At 35.1% G+C, this 17,279-nt stretch overlaps 2 protein-coding genes and 1 non-coding gene across 3 annotated transcripts; 1 reads left to right on the top strand and 2 right to left on the bottom strand.

The window, feature by feature from the left end:
* Positions 1-3,775: 3,775 nt before the first annotated feature.
* TRNAA-AGC lies at positions 3,776-3,848 on the bottom strand. The gene has a single exon. It is a non-coding gene; the product is annotated as a tRNA-Ala (tRNA).
* A 1,702-nt stretch (positions 3,849-5,550) lies between these two features.
* On the top strand, positions 5,551-13,362 carry LOC123227422 (formin-like protein 5). The gene is given in 7 exon segments (XM_044652215.1): positions 5,551-6,525; positions 7,560-8,198; positions 8,295-8,961; positions 9,099-9,298; positions 11,131-11,366; positions 11,505-12,159; positions 12,162-13,362. Coding segments are annotated over 6 exon segments (2,880 nt in total). The 5' UTR covers positions 5,551-6,525; positions 7,560-7,570; the 3' UTR covers positions 12,656-13,362.
* Positions 13,363-15,728: 2,366 nt separating this feature from the next.
* LOC123194929 (histone H2A.6) lies at positions 15,729-16,829 on the bottom strand. The gene is made up of 2 exons (XM_044608440.1): positions 16,550-16,829; positions 15,729-16,245 (listed from the first exon to the last, which is right to left on the bottom strand). The coding sequence occupies exons 1-2, from the start codon at positions 16,736-16,738 to the stop codon at positions 16,027-16,029; spliced, it is 408 nt and encodes a 135-aa protein (XP_044464375.1). The 5' UTR covers positions 16,739-16,829; the 3' UTR covers positions 15,729-16,026.
* Positions 16,830-17,279: the final 450 nt, after the last annotated feature.

Genomic DNA, 17,279 nt, shown 5'->3' with positions numbered 1-17,279 from the left:
TTAATTATGGAAATACTAAACACCTACTCATGGCCGGTTAAATTTAATAGAACTCTAATGCTTGAAAATTTATCTCTTTTTGCCCCCCAAAACTTTAAAAGTTAAAATTTTTTCTCAGCTTAAGTTTTAAAAAATGACATTTTCACCCTAGAATTTTGTTTTGAAATCTTCGGTGACATTTTCGGCTCCATTGCCGATGGCCTCTCCCTCCCGAAGCATCCTCTCCTTTCGACAATCTCTTTCCTCTCATTTGGGCGTCCAATCGACGTCGGAGAAGTCTTGGGAGATGAAAAACTTCCCCAACGAAGTTCTTCGTCTCCCAAAGTTTCTCCAACGTCGATCAGACGTCCAAATGGGAGGAAAGAGATCGTCGAAAGGAGAGGATGCTTCGGGAGAGAGAGGGTGTCGGCAATAGAGTCAGAGATGTCGTCGAAGATTTCAAAACGAAACCCTAGGGTGAAACTGTCATTTTTTAAAACTTAGGCTAAAGAAAAATTTTAGTTTTTAAAGTTTAGGGGAGCAAAAATAGATTATATTTTAGTTTATTTTTTAATATGATAGAGAAAATGATAATTTTACCTTTACCATCGTTAATTTTAACTGTTTATAGGTAGGTGTTTGATATTTTTATAGTTAAAGGGTGGAAACTTAAAATTACAGTATACCTTAGGTGGAAATAGTTCTTTGGCCTAAAATAAAAAGAAGAGATCTTGTCTCATGACACAAGTTAAGAAATTAATATCACTACTCATTCAACGCTGCCCAATAATTTAGTGAAACAAAGCTATATAAAGACACCTATAATTTATAAATATGGGTATTAACGATATCAAGCCATTATGTAATTATATATTATTTTTTTATTAATTTAAAATTACTTAATTATATAATGATTAATAAAATTACATATATTTATTTTAAATATATAAATAGATATATATTTGATGTTTATTATCATATAATTGAGTGATTTTGAATTAAAAATAAAATAATATTTAATCATATAATAACACATATAAATATATACATATTTATATATTTAAAATAATATTTGTATATATTATTAATAGATACAAAATTATTTATTTGTAAGCGTGGAGATGGTCATTGATGCCCCTTTGCTAATTGTCTACAACTCTACAGGTGTCTCACTCACAAACTTAGTTATGACTAAAATAAAATCGAAAATAAAAAATTTAGGATATTAATCTTCATTTGGGTTCCAACTTCCATGCTTAGAATTTGGAAAACCTAATTTTAAGATAAATTAAAATTAAACTGCACACTGGCCGGCTTCTGATTGTATCAACCGCAAACTAAACTTCAACCACCTCAACTTATTTTTTTAGCCGCCCACAAAAAATAGTATAAATCTTCACAACTAATTAAGAAAAATATAAAAATTAATGTAATTGTTGTAGCAAATTCTGACCTAAATCATAATATTTATAACATAGTATTTGTTAGGTAAATAGCAAATCAGAGACATGGTTTCTGTCTCCAAAAGCCTTAAATAACAAGACTAGTGATGTTAACCTTAAGAAAAAGTCTAATTTTTTTTTTTTTTGTTTTGCTGTTGTTGTTAGGCCAAAGGACTTATTCCCACCTAAAATATCTTATTTTCTCAAGTTTTTATCTTTTATTTTTGAAAATCTCATCTACCCACCCATAAATGGTTAAATATATAAGTTTTAAGAACAAAACCATCATTTTATATATAATATTAAAATTAAATTTAAATTTTACTTCATTTTCCCTATTTAAACCCTAAAAATTCTTCCTAACTTCAATCACTCTAGCCAGAGGTTCAAGTAAGAGAAGAGAGATCGTCGGAGAGAGAAAAAAAGTTAGGAAGGTGAGGTCTCTGGTGATGGAACCGTGTTTGGAAACTAAACCCTATGAGAGAAAGTTTTATTTTTTAAAACTTGATTTAGATGTGAAATAATTAGTTTTTAAGGTTTAGAGGGAAAAAAAATAAATTTTTAAAGGGTCTGAATTCTGTTAACTTTAAAGAGGCATTTGGTTAAGGTAATGTTTTATTACTAAAATAGAAAGATTACTTTGAAGATAGATTTCTTAGAAGAGTATTAGGTATAAATGATTACTATGTTTGATAAAATTTGGTAAGTATAAATAATTATTATGTTCGGTTAAAGGTAATAAAAGATTACTAATAAATTATTTTACTTAAATGCCTTTGAATATAATTATTTTTTATATTATTTGTCATATTAGTTAAAAATAAATTTATTTTTGTCTAAAAAAATTAATAAATAATAATATAATTATAATAAAATCAAGATTACCTCGGTAATCTTTAAATGTCTAAGGTGAAGATGGTAATCAGATTATCACATATATTACTTGTCACGTCAGCATTAGTAATAGAATATTGGTAATCTTTAAATGTCTAAGGTGAAGATGGTAATCAGATTATCACATATATTACTTGTCACGTCAGTATTAGTAATAGAATATTACTGTAATCTTTTATTATTAACAAATCAAACAAGGGAATAAAATATAGATTACCAAGGTAATCTTAAAAAACTCAAACCAAACACCCCCTAATAGGTAGATAAATAGGATTTTCAAATATAAGGGGTGGATACTTGTGAAAACAAGATATTTTGGATGGGAATAAGTCATTTGGCCTTATTGTTATAAACAAGTAATTCCTCTTGCGTCAAATGGGTGTCTAACACTTACTTTCGGGGAAAACTTTTTCTTCACTCTTTTTCTCTAATGGCTAAGGGCAAAACAAGTAAAGAAAAAGTTAGAAGAAGTAACCATCTCAGTAGTTGGCATATCTATTTGGTTTTTGGTCCTCACCTTAATTAATTCAAGCCCGTCTTTTTCTCATTGAAACGCATTTCACCTTCCATCCTCTTCATATATATAAATAAATTTTCGGTATAGACATTTCTGTGTACCTAATGGAACAAAGACATTTCTGTGTACCTAATGGAACAAAGACATGACATCTTCCTCCAAAGATAATTCTTGATGTTCGTGGCTTGCCTTTTTCTAGGTAAATGGCAGCAACTGAGAGAGAGCAAACGTTATGTCACTAAGGTTATGAACATTATCTGGATACTAAATTAGATATCTAAAATTAAGTGTGTATAATTCTTTCGATAAATGTAAATTAGTGGTTGCTTGGATGTTAAAAAAATTATGCATGCCACATTCTTTGTGAATTTGCCTCTTTTTCAAGCAATCTTGTCTCGTTCTCTTCTCTTATCATTTGGTCCAGCGTAAAGATGATGAAAGGGAAGCTACTACTTGATGATTCTTTCCATATGGAAACATAAATTTAGATTACTATGGCACAAAGGAGTGATGATTTGTCTGTTCAACAAATTTAATGATTCTTTAATCTTATACTTGATCTAAAATTAGTCCCAGTATCAAAATGATTAGTTGAGAAGATATATTCAATTGGGAATCTTAGGCTCAGTCAAACAAAACAAAATGAGCAAGCTTCGAAATATGGAGCTGTGTCAGTGTCAGACTCCTAGCCTTATCCTGTCGGTTGCAGAAATTCCCAAGGTAAGAAAGCACAGGAGAAGTTTTGTAAGTTTGGAAGCCTGTGATGACCGGTTGAACATAATTAATTCCTTGACATAACTGCAGTAGTGGGTTCCAAAGATTTTGGGCCCCAATTTTCTTGGAGCAATTGGAATTGGGTTCTTGGTTGGTGTTGCCCGCAGAAGAAGTGAAAAGAATGGAATGTTGTGTGGGCCTGATCGGAAGAGCAAAATTAAACCCAAAATGGAGATGCGGGGTATCGATCCCCGTACCTCTCGCATGCTAAGCGAGCGCTCTACCATCTGAGCTACATCCCCGTTTTTATTATTTCACTCTTAAATAGAAACTTTCACTACAAAAATGATACATGCAGCCAATGGCTCGCCTCAGATTTTTATGTGGAAGTTGTTCAAGTTCTGCCTTTAGCAGTTTGGTCAGCCTGAAAGCAATCAACGGTAGTCCGGCTGATGCTCTGGAGATGAGATAAAAAGATATATGACTCAAATTCTCAGAGAAGAAAGGCATCAGAAGGGTCAAAGAATTTTCCGGATAACAATGGACTGAACAGAGAGCCATCACCAAATACCTTATGCACAGTTATACTTCCCTGTGACAGGAAATTTTTGAAGACCTCTTCACCTAAAGCAACACACCATTTATGTGGCATGTGATCTTCTGTATGAACTTCAAGCTTAATGTAACTAGTCATTCCAGGATGAACTCACCAGAAAACTGAAAAAATAAACACCTTAACTTCCCCGGAAAGAATTTTGTGGTTTTTTGATGCTGAAGAATTAACCTTTAGTTAAAAGCAGTAGACAAATCTTCTCTTGGAATATATAGAGGGCTGTAAGTAAAAACGGAATACTTTTCTGCTAGGCCTCTGTATTTGCCAAAATAAATCATGGCAAGCAGATCAGCAATGAGAATTCCAGTGTGTAAAATCAGGAAACAATTTACCTGGACTTCCTCCATATGATTTTCATTTCTTAAAGCAAGTGTAATCTAAGGAATAAGGAAACCTTATGAAAGGAATATTTAGGGATGGATTCCTGTTGCATATTGCAGCTTCTCCCTCTAGAGAAATAATATTTACTCTTCCATATCTAGTGACTCTAAGCTTTCTGACTACCAAAAATGAAACTTTGTGCACTGCATTGCCCCTCTAGAGCTAATTTTTTTCCAGAAGCATGGTTTGTATCAAACCAATGGCCATGTGGATTTTTGGCTATAGCAAAAGGCCGGACGGCCGCTTAATTTTAGTACCGCCTGTGAGAGTACAATCCACAAAATTGTGGTGCATACCAAAACCATCGGTCATACAGGCCGCAGCTTTGGGCAAGCAGGTCGACTCATGGAGATACAACTCAAAAGGGTTTGAACCATGGCCCTGACCTTGTTTATATTATACCTTTATTAATTTATGAGAAATACTATAATTTATTATTATTAATATTCAACTTAGGATTTTTTAAAAAGATATTAATAATTTTATTTCTTATTTTTAAGAAAATAGTTTTAATATAAGTATCGAATTTATGAGAAAATTATATATATATATTTTAATTATTTAAAGAAAATATATTAACAAAATATTATTATATAAAATATATTTGAAAAAATCCACATTAGGAAGGACTATTTTTGAAATATTCTTCCCGAACATAATTTCAAATTCTTTAAAACAAATCCTAAAATTAAAACTAAAATTTGAATAATGGATAAAAGTTGGTGGATTACCACACAATTTAGAAATCATTTCCTTCAAACATTTTATTAGTTGCAATATGAAAAAAATATTAAATAAATTTAATTATTAGAAAACGTCCCAAAATAATTTCAACCCATTTAACTCATTAATCTCACTATTATTACAGTCTAATTAATAATAAAAAAGTTTCAAAAGAGTTTTTTTTCAGTTTCAAAATTAATTTATAATATTTTTATCATTTATTTTATCTAATAAATATTAATATAATTAATAAACTACCATTATTATTTTTTTTTTTTTTCTCATTCTTGGTTCACCACTTTAGTCACAGAAATTGCAAATTTTAGTCTTTATTTTGATCTGATTTGCCAAAAGTAAAAAATAAAAATGAAATAAAATAGAAAAAACATGAAAACGAAAACAAAAACACAAAACATGCCTAAAAATTCTTCCTTTCTCGCTGTGAGCGTGTCTGCAAATTTTGTTTGTGAAGGGAAATTCTTCATGACTTTTCCAGCTTAACGCCTGGACTTCCATTCACGGCCAATGCAATTGATTGGATCTGGTCGAAATTAATGACCCTTTCATTATTTTATTCATATAGTGAAAAGGGCATTCCTTTTCATCCCTTTTTGTGCATTTGCATCAGGGTTTTCAGGATTTTTTTTTTTTTTTTTGTATTAATGTTTGACTTTTTGATTGATATGGGGTTGTGGTGATTTGTGTAGCTCCTTTTGAAGAATTGTTTTGATTGGTTCTTTCTTTGTGGGGTTGTCTTTACAAGTGATCTGATTCCATGAATTGCCCTATTTAGGCAAAGTAAATTCTGGGTTTTGTTTGGTTTGGTTTGTTGAGTTTGATTGCAGTTTCAACTTTTCATTGATTTTTTTTGAGGTTGAGGGTGATATCTGAAATATTGTACATACCTGTTGTCGGTTGGACCATTACAGGGGTTTGTTGATTGAAAATTAAATTGGATTGGTCCCAGGTTTTCTAAAATTGAAGGTTTCATTGTGGGCTTTTTTTTTTTATGTAATGAAGAAAGTTTATGAGGCTTTTGCTTGCTTTGTGGGCTTTAGGTCTCGATGAAATGAAAAGGTCTGTGTTTGATTGTAAAGATAATTCAAGGGCAAATGGGTGTGATGAGAGCAGGTTGTTTCATTTTTTTGGTAGTTCTACTTTGTGGATCATTAATGATCACCTCAGACTACATGACGAGGAGCGAGGAAATGTTTCTCAACAGATTAATTAATCCGGAGACTGGAGAGGTGGACAATGAACTGGTAAAGGACTAACTTTTGTTTTTGTATTTTTGTGATATTTGTATGCTTGCACCGTTGGATTTGTTGTTTCAAGTTATGAGTTTTGGAAATAGATAGATAATATAAGTTTATAAAAAGCAGGTAACAAATGTTGTAGCAATGAGCATATATCGTCATGGTGGATTCAACTTCACTTGTGAAGATTACTTACTGGCCAAAGCCTGACGTTTGGTCATGTAACAAAAAATTTGTGTACTAGATAATTGTCCCAGCAAAAAGTTAATTAGTGTAAGGTGTCACAGTTTGCAGTCCCTGGGTATCTGTCATCTCCACCATATAATTTGCATTCATGGAAAACAGTGGAGATAATGTTGCTCCGACGTATGATCTATTAATGTCTTTATGCACCAACTTCTTCCTAAAAGTTTGTTAACTATTCAGAGGGTCTGTATTTATGGGGTGGTAGTGCGTATAAAATTTAAAACAGTTAGACCAGGGCTTGAAAGTTCATTTACTGAACCTTATGATTTGCAATTTTATGCAGACTTCCAGTTCAAGTTTCCGTTATGATACATCAATATGAACTAGCTTAGTTTGCATGTTGAACTTTTCTTTTAGCATATTATGTATGACACACTGTCATTCTGCATTACTCTGTGAAACATATTTGCTGAAAACATGCTTTAGAATCATGGATTGCTGTGCTTCCTGTGCTTACATACAATTACAATCAGGGTACATTCAGGGCTGAGGTCGGCTCAGTTTGCATATAATAGAACTCGAGTTCGTCGAAGCTAAGTTCGAATTCAGCTCAAATTCGGTTCGACTTGTTTCGAGTTTGAGCTTTTAACTAGCTCGTTATTAAAACGACATTATTTTAATGCATATTGGTCAAAACGACATCGTTTTATATCAAAATTTTTAATTCGCAATCTTGAGCTCGAAAATGTTAGCTCGAGCTCGAGCTTGAGCTTAGACAAACTCGGCTCGAATCCAGCCCTAGGTACATTACAATGAGTGACAATTATTTTATTTGTTAAATTATCTGATTTCAGGCAGAGCTACTATGGATCAGTTGCGGAGAGGACTTGATCACTTGGGGGATCTTATTGAGGATCTCAACGTATGCCTTCTAGAAGAAACACCTGGTAGCACCAACGAAATCAAGCCAAAAAGTCAGTCATCGGTAGAAGGGAACATTCAGAAATTGAATAATGTGCTGCATCCCTGCTTGAAGCGAACTCTTTTGCAATGTATAAGAAAGAATACCAGGTATCTTGAGTTCTTACTTCCGAGGCCTGATGCTCCTAGGCAGAAACTGGACCCTCAATCACATCGGAGAATTGCTGAATCTGTTGCCAATCCCCTGGGTCCATCTCATGTCCTTGCCCCCGGCCACATCCCATCACAAGTTTCTAATAGTTTGCCTCGTACTTCAACCTCATCAGAGCCATTTTCCCCAGTTGATTATAATCAACCACTTCTTGTTGTTGAAAGATCTTCTAAGAAGTCTGGTTCTGGTAAAAAGAGTGATAATGATAATACTATTATCGTTGCTGTAGTTGTGACAGCAGCGGTGACATTTTTTCTTGCAGCATTGCTCTTTTTCTGCTGTGGTAGGTTAAGGAATGGTGGAGATATATGGAATGATGAGAGACCCCTTCTCAGTGTAAGCATGAGCGACTACTCCATGGGTATGTATTATATATTTTTTATACATTTTTTTGGTGTAATCTACTAGTTTTAACTACTATCTGTTGCTCATTAATATTTTGATCTTTCGGGTCCAGGAAATGCATTTAAAGAAGAGAAGCTCGGTCATCAATCACTGGATGAAAAATTTGCAGCGCTAGAAGCCATTGGCCGTGCTGCCAAATCCTCTGATGATTCGCTAAACACATCTAACAATATAAATGGACAGGTGTTACCACCTTTGAAGCCTCCCCCTGGAAGGACTGATGTCGCCCATCTTGGAATGCCTCCCCTGAAGCCACCTCCTGGCAGGGCACAACCTCTCCCTCCTGAACCACCTCCTTCTCTGAGGCCTCCTGCTCCTCCTCCTCCCCCTCCCCCTCCTCCTCCAGCTCTTATAAAATCTTCTGAGTCCACTGGCCCTTCTGCCCCTACACCACCACCAGGACCACCACCTAAAGCTCCTGGTGTGAGACCAGGTCCACCACCTCCTCCACCACCTAAAGCTCCTGGTGTGAGACCAGGTGCACCACCACCTCCAATTCCAAAGGGTGGTCCTGCTCCTCCTCAACCACCACCACGGATTGGTTCAAAAGCCCCTCGGCCACCTTCTGGACGAAAACATCCATCTTCCAGTGAAGGTGCTGGCACAGAGGATTATGGTGATGCTCCTAAAACCAAGTTGAAGCCATTTTTCTGGGATAAAGTTCTAGCCAATCCAGACAATTCAATGGTTTGGCATCAGATTAAAGCAGGATCATTCCAGTAAGTGACAAATTCTCTCTCTTCACTCCCTTGCCTCACTTGCTCTCTATCTATTGCCATGGAATATATGCCTTTGGTTCAGCCTATAAAATATTTGAGTATTATTATCTGCTGAGTGTAGTACGCTGTGTACACAGGTTCAATGAGGAGATGATAGAAACTTTGTTTGGGTATGCACCCAATGATAAAAGGAAAATTGAAGGCAAGAGGGACTCTTCTGGAGATCAGGCTCCCCAGTATATTCAGATTGTTGATGCCAAAAAGGCACAAAACTTAGCAATTATGTTGCGGGCATTAAATGTGACAATGGAAGAAGTACGGGATGCACTTCTTGAAGGTTTGTTTCTCTCCACTGCATTTTTTTTTTCTTCTCTTCAACAAATCTGTGTCGAGTTGTTTGTGTCAGAGAATGCAAGAGCATGGCTGCATATGTTTGTGTGTTTTACACAGAAACAAAATGGAAGGGAGAAAATAAAATGCCAATATAAAGCTTACAAGTGGATCAGACAAAATTTTTATCTATTTATTAAACATTTGGTTTTTTTTCTCCGTTGACTGAATACTACAACCGAACATCATTAAATACAGTTCAACTGATGGAGGTTCTAATACATAAGTTCTTTTGGTAAATGCCTGCTATTTTAAAATTTCAAAATATCATATTATACTGAGCTTAATTGTGTTAGTGATTCTGTGTGGCACTTTGTGAATATAAGGACAGCCCTATACGATGATTTGTGTTAGTTCTTTACATAAACTGCACATTATTTGGGAAAAGAAATTGGCTGAAAACAGTTCACACATCTAATACTTTGTTGATGCCTAGTAATTGAGATACTGAAAATTTGCATTACATGCAATGTAAAGATTTAATTGATATGCCGATTGCCTCCATTCTAACTCACAAGACCTAATTGATTATCATAGCACTTACATGAAAATGAAGATATTGCCATTACTGGGGCATTGTGAGTTTGAATCGTGATTACCCCCAAGTGTACCCATGTTTGAACCCTCAGGAGGAACCTCTTGATTAGATTCAACCTTGTAAGTTTTGGGGCTAGGAAGGACAGTCACTGTGCATTTTTGTGTTTCTGAAACGCCCCAAAACTGGTATGAAATATTTCGGGGAAGTTTTAGAAATTTCAAAAAAGTTTAAATGCATTTCAAATAAAGAAATGTCTTTCTTTGTTATATATCCCAGATGCCGATGGTCCGAACTTTCTTTGACATACTGGGACGCCGAACTTTCTTTTAAACTTCTTATGTAACACAGTCCAACAGCCAAACTTTTCAATGTAACATGGTTTAAACTTTCTTTGACACATTCAAACTTTTCTTTACCTTGAAAGTTTAAACCATGTTACATAACAAAAAATCTTGCTTAGAGGGACAGTCCAAGGCACGGGAGATGTAAGGATTTTGGTATATATGGAAAAATCAGTGGTGGGTTCTTCGTTTTTGGTATATACAGAAAAGAGTGGATTTGGTGGCTATGTATATAGCATTTGTAGATTCCATTTCCGCGTAATGATTGTTCAATGTGTTTGTATAAGCATCTTTGAAACGCAAGAACTCAAACCACAAATTTTTGGTATCAACATCGTTGCTGGTTTTACTAATTTTGAATCTGGAAATGCCCAGTTTTACTGATCTCCAATCAACGATCTTCTTCTTCTGTTTTTGGTCTGATTTCTTCCTTTGTTTGCCTATAGAAAAGAAAACTTTGCTTTGTTTGAGTGGGTTTTAATTGCTCTTGGTTTTTTATGAGTTACTGCTATTGTTTATTTTTTAGTTAAAAATTGATATTTATAAAAAAAAAAACTATATTTTTATTATTTGTGCATTTCTCCATGCTATTTCATACAATTTTGAGAAATGTGTTTTAGTATTTTTGCGTTTCTATCTCCATGCTACTTAGCTTTTGGGAGTGTGTTACAACTTAATTTTATTTTCCTTGAGCCCAAACTCTTGGGATCTGTGGTTCAACTTATTAATCTTAAATACGCTTAATATGTCTGAAAGGTTTAGTAATTTTTTTTTCTATTTATATTTTACACAAATTTTTGCCGTGAGCCACTCATTTTTCCCTATTACTGCTTAATTACTGTTATGATTCTTTAGGGTATCTACAGGTTATGGTGATCTAACCTACTTCTATTAAATTAGGGAATGAACTTCCTGCGGAATTTCTTCAAACTTTGTTAAAGATGGCACCAACTGCAGATGAAGAGCTGAAGCTCAGGTTGTTTAGTGGTGAACTTTCTCAACTTGGGCCTGCTGAGCAGTTTCTTAAAGCCATGGTTGACATTCCATATGCTTTTAAACGAATGGAAGCATTGCTTTTCATGCGCTCTCTTCAGGAGGAAGTTGCTAATTTGATGGAGTCCTTTGAAACTCTGGAGGTAAGCTATTAGTCTTTTAACTTGCACCTCTTGTATTATTTTGTCATACTACTAATGGATGTGTCTATAACTTCTCATGGTGTTTTGCATGTCTGCTAACAACTATCTATTTTGAATGCCATTTGATGTCATACATAGGTTGGTTGTAAGGAACTCCGAAGTAGCCGACTATTCCTGAAGCTGCTAGAAGCTGTTCTTAAAACTGGCAATCGCATGAATAGTGGCACTTTCCGTGGTGGTGCACAAGCATTCAAACTTGATACACTTTTGAAATTATCAGATGTAAAAGGAGTAGATGGCAAGACCACACTATTGCATTTTGTTGTTCAGGAGATAATCCGTACTGAAGGTATCAAAGCTGCTCGTGCAGCAAGAGGAGAGAGCAAGAGCTCCAACAGTTTCAATATAGATGATTTTCAGGAAATATCGAATGATGATGATATGCACTACCGTAGCCTTGGTCTTCAAGTAGTTTCGAATTTGAGCAATGAACTTAAAAATGTGAAGAAAGCAGCAGCTATAGATGCTGACAACTTAACTGGGACTGTAGCTAAACTTGGCCATTCATTATTAAAATCCAAAGATTTCCTGATTTCAGATATGAAGAATTCAGAGGAAATTAGTGGATTCCATGATAAGTTAAAAAGCTTTGTTCAGAAAGCTGAGGTTGATGTCATGCGGTTGTTGGAGGAAGAAAAGAGAATTATGGACCTGGTGAAGAGCACTGGTGATTATTTCCATGGGAAGGCGGGGAAGGATGAGGGTATACGTTTGTTTGTAATAGTAAGGGACTTTTGATAATTTTAGACAAGGTGTGCAAAGAGGTGCGTGAGGTACAAAAGAAATCTGCGAAAACACACAAAAAAGAGGGATCTACTGGATCGTCTTCCTCTGATCCCAGCCAGCAACAAATGCACAAAAATGAGGGATCTACTGGATCATCTTCCTCTGATCCCAGCCAGCAACAAACACACAACAAAGAGGGATCTACTGGATCATCCTCCTCTGATCCCAGCCAGCAACATACACACAACAAAGAGGAATCTACTGGATCATCTTCCTCTGACCCCAGCGAGCAACAAACACACAAAAATGAGGGATCTACTGGATCATCTTCCTCTGATCCCAGCCAGCAACAAACACACAGAAAAAAGGAATCTACTGTATCATCTTCCTCTAATCCCAGCCAGAAACCATCTCCGGATCCTCGCCAGCGTCTATTCCCAGCAATTGCTGGGCAACGTATGAATGATTCTAGTTCAGATTCTAGTTCAGATGAAGAGGAATAATTTTCTATGGGAGGTATTGCCATTTTTCACATCGTCAAGCAAATTTTGTTCCTCAAAATTCTAATATTGGAAGATAAACTACAAGGCAGGGAAGTCTTCTGATACTGCCCCATAGCTTCTACTTCTTCCAAATTCTAAAAAGTATATCCTGGTCTATTGATTTATCCAGGCTACTGTCACGATGAAGTTCGACAAATGATAAATGTTGCCCCAGGGCTTCTGGAGTTGTCATTTGCTCTGGTGGAAACAATTCATGCGAAAATCAGTAAAAAGGTGATCAAGCCTATGGTGAATTCATGAACTTGTCAGAGTTGAAATTTCATCACAACAGAAACCGGGGGGAAGAATTAGCTGAGGATAGATTCATTGTTTTACCCTGAGTTGTGTTTCATAGAGTCTTAACTTTGTGCATTAGTAGTTAGATATACAAGTGATATTCTTGTTTTTGTTCATGTAATTCTTTTTGTACAAGAATTATGTATATTAGGAAGATTTTTTCATCTGATCTAATTCATGGGATGCTGAGGTGGATAAACATTTTGTAGGTTTTTTTTTTTTTGTCAGTTGTACTTACTTGGAGAGGCAACATATTGCAGTTGCTTTTGACAATAACTGATTTTCAGTTGTAATTGGTTAGTGAGGCAACATTAACAGATGGAATCTGCTATGTTCCTGGATTATTTTATATCAAACTCTTATTTGTTTAATATTTTGAAGAGGATTCCAATTCCAAATGTTATTCATTTCCACTAAACTCATAAAATAAATAATCCACTCTAAAATTTTCAATGCAATTGGCCTTCATCAACAGCAAGCTAAAAATGAGTTAGTATGCTATGTATTTCTCTCTGTTTTGGTGACAGTTGTTTTCCTAATTTGTTTGGTCTAAAACTAGCCTGTTAAAAGGAAAAATCAAATATGACTGAGCATTAGAGGGGTCTACAAGACTTGGAACCTGCAATTACTTCAGGACTTATTCATAATTACATGTTACTGTTATAAGCTTTGTTGATACTTTTCTTAAGAGAATTGCAGAGGTGACACAAAATTTTGGTGAAGATCATTATTTTGGGATGACAAGGGAAAACTTCTTTGTTAGTGTTATACAGTATTCTCCAGCTCACAGAATATTTCTCTCAAAAATAGTTTTTTTAAGAAACTTATCGAACAATCATAATTAACGACTAACTATTTAACTAATAATTGAAAAATACTTTCTATCTATCAAATTACAAGAGACACAATTAAATATTCCAATTTAAGATAGAGAGAAGACCTCTGTTTAAAAGTAAATCACTTCAAGATCTTTTGCAAAAATTTTCTTATACTCTTATATGATAACAAGAGGAAACTATCATCACATTTAACTCAATTATATAATGTGAATAAATCTATAAAACACTGTTTAAATTAAGAATCTATTGATTGTTCTAATTTGATTATAACTTCACATAAATTCTATGAATACAAAGGACCATTGAGAGACAATGGGAGAAACATATACAGTGACTAAAGTATCAACATACATAAAGACAACTTAATTGTATTCATCTTCTAAAGGATATTCACTGCAAACATAAGTTAATAGCTACACTGTAGATATAAACATTTATGAGTGAACCACATTAAAAGCTCCGTGCCTCCGTCCTTCATTGACATATAAGCTTTAATATTCTCTGTGTTGTTTCAGAAGGCTATAAAGTTTGTTATCAAAAAAATAAACATGAAAAATCATGAAATGAGCAAGTTAATTTTCAAAGAAACAAAGGGAAGGCCTCAATGTGCAGGGACACTGTTATATGAGAGACTTCTTGGGTCTGATAAAGAGGCTGATTCAGATGCCATAAGGAAATTGGGCTAATAAATGAACCCAATAAATCATTTGTAAAATGGGTTAAGATTGCAAAGGACACCTGATTTAAGATCCTCCCAACTAAATTTGAGTAACAGAATTTCAAGATTCCAACTGCCACTAGAACTACAACAATTCTCAGCAAATTGAAACCCTCTGATTCTTTCATTCTCCGGAAAAATGCCTAATCGGAATCGGATTTCACGTGATGCCCAAAAATATGAAGCTCTGAATGTTTTGATTGATTTGGTTTTGAAATCGTTCCATGATGATAAAGAGATGAAGGATGTTGATGGTGAGGATCCAGAAGCCCAACCCCAGATCGGTTTATCAGAGAACAACACAAATGATATGAAGGTAGACGATGTACAAGTTTCAGAAGAGGCACCCAGCAATCAAGCTGTGGACAGAAAAGGGAAGCGGCCACTGCAGGCCTCAACTGAGGAAGAAACCATCAAGCCACAGGAAAACGTCAAAGAAATAATTCTTGGTGGTTCCCGAGGATTGCAGTTTGATTACATTAGAAACAATGAGTATCTTAGTAACTTGGTGAGTGACACTGGCACTCAGAGGCTGTTTCTTGAGGCGATTCTTGCCTACTTTGAGGAAAGGAGAGACCATCCACTGAGGATGGAGAACAGAGAAGACTTTCTAACGGAGACTCTCGGAATTGTGGGTGTTCGGATGCAGGACTTCGACAGAGCAATAAGGATGGTGTGGCCCAATGTGCATGACTTACGAATAAATGCCATTAAAGAAGCCTTGAGAAATGGCAGTTTTTGCAAGCACCAAAAAGTGAAGAAATATTGATGCTGCTCGTTGATATGGTCTTCTGGTCAGTGTTTGATGATTCTGTCACTGTTTTTTGAGGTCTTTCTGTTTCTTTCTTTCTTTCATACCTGGAATGATCGCCCCTTCACCATAAATAAAAAATATTCATATTATGAAAGATTTCTTCTTCTCGTCCTACATCAAAAATTGCATCTCTGTATGTTTTGTACATGTTAATGAAAACATATATTATCAAAACATATGGATCTAACCAAAGGATTAATTTGATTGGTTCAGTAAAAAGACCAGAATTCAAATAGCATAACCTCCCATGTGAGGTGCTACCAAAAACAAGACATATCATGTAAAAAACTTTTCTGCTGAAGCTATGGATTCTGCCATCTATGAAATCATTAGATGCCCATTTGATAGTTTAAAAAAAGAGACAACTTGAACTTGAATCCGGCATTCATATGGCCAATAATTGAAGAGCCAGGAAAAACAAAATAGGATTTGAGATCTCAATTCTTCTATTAAGCAACTACCAGAAGAAGATCATATACACAACTACTACTTTGACAACTATAGCCACTACAAGGAGCTACTGCCAACACATGTGGCTCAGAACCCTAATTTTGAAACTCAAAAAAAGAATTAAAACTAAACTAGATGAAGACACTAAATTGCATCAGAAGACAACATTAGGGTTCTCATTTTCAATTTCATTTATCTTCATTCAATAAATGAATTAACTGTCGTCATCAGCACCAGCTTTTGAGCCAGATGCCCCAGCCTTCTTGGGGAGGAGGAGGTTGTGGATGTTAGGCATGACACCACCGTTGGCGATTGTGACATCTCCCAGAAGTTTGCTGAGCTCCTCATCATTTCGCACTGCCAATTGAATGTGTCGCGGGACAATGCGAGTTTTCTTGTTGTCTCGTGCAGCATTTCCAGCTAATTCAAGAACCTGAAATAAATAAATCACCCAGATCCATAAAAAAAACCCCAATTCAATACCAACCCACCAAAACAATAACACCACAGATCCACAAAATTCAAAATTTTCAAATAAAATAAAACACCAGATCCAGAGAAAATTGTTTTTCATTAATTTTAGCAATTAAAATCCAAAATTTTAGATTAGTGTAAAAGGTCATAACCCTAGATCAACAAAATAGCAAGTTTCTCATCTCAATTCATCTTTATTATCATTAAAACCAATTGAATAGTGCAATTAAAATCAGAATTAAGGAAAAGACGAAAAAAAGTACCTCAGCAGCGAGGTATTCAAGGACGGCGGCCAGGTAAACAGGGGCACCGGCACCTACACGCTCGGCGTACTTCCCAGCCTTGAGGAATCGAGCAATACGCCCGACGGGGAACTGGAGACCAGCCTTGCTACTCCGTGATGTGGCCTTCTTGGACGCACCGGATCCGAGAGTTTTGCCCCGACCCGCCATCTCGACAGAAGAAACTTTTAACGAAGAGAATTTTAAAAACAGAACGAGAAAGAACGATGTAGCCTTCACCCGTGTTAATGAGGAAACGAAATGGAGCTAACGATATATATAGAGAGTTGAAGAGGGTGAGAGCTGACAAATGAGAGAGAAGTACGCGGACCGAGACTGAATACCGTTAGATTTCTGATTCAAGAACGGTCAGGATTCGTTTTTGTTTTCGTTTACCGCTCTCAGTTGATGCTAGTGATTGGGTTCAAAATTGGAAACGGCATGCAAGTTTCACGATTTTACAGAATGGTCCTTATATTCAATTTTATTTAAATAATATCCAAAATTTTGTAAGAGCTTCTGATTAAATTTTGTGATTGAATTTGGTTATATTTTAGTTTCAACATATAAAAAATAAATTAATTTTCTTTCAACATAATTATTTATTTTCATTTGCCAAAATTACACAAATAATGTGATTAAAAAACTTTAAAAGTTCTATCAATAAATTTTGTCGAAGATCCTCCTTTTATTAATCAATTCAAATATTTGA

This window comes from Mangifera indica, chromosome 1 (genome assembly GCF_011075055.1).
Source record: "Mangifera indica cultivar Alphonso chromosome 1, CATAS_Mindica_2.1, whole genome shotgun sequence".
Lineage (NCBI taxonomy): Eukaryota > Viridiplantae > Streptophyta > Magnoliopsida > Sapindales > Anacardiaceae > Mangifera > Mangifera indica.
This window is presented reverse-complemented; position numbering and strand designations above follow the sequence as displayed.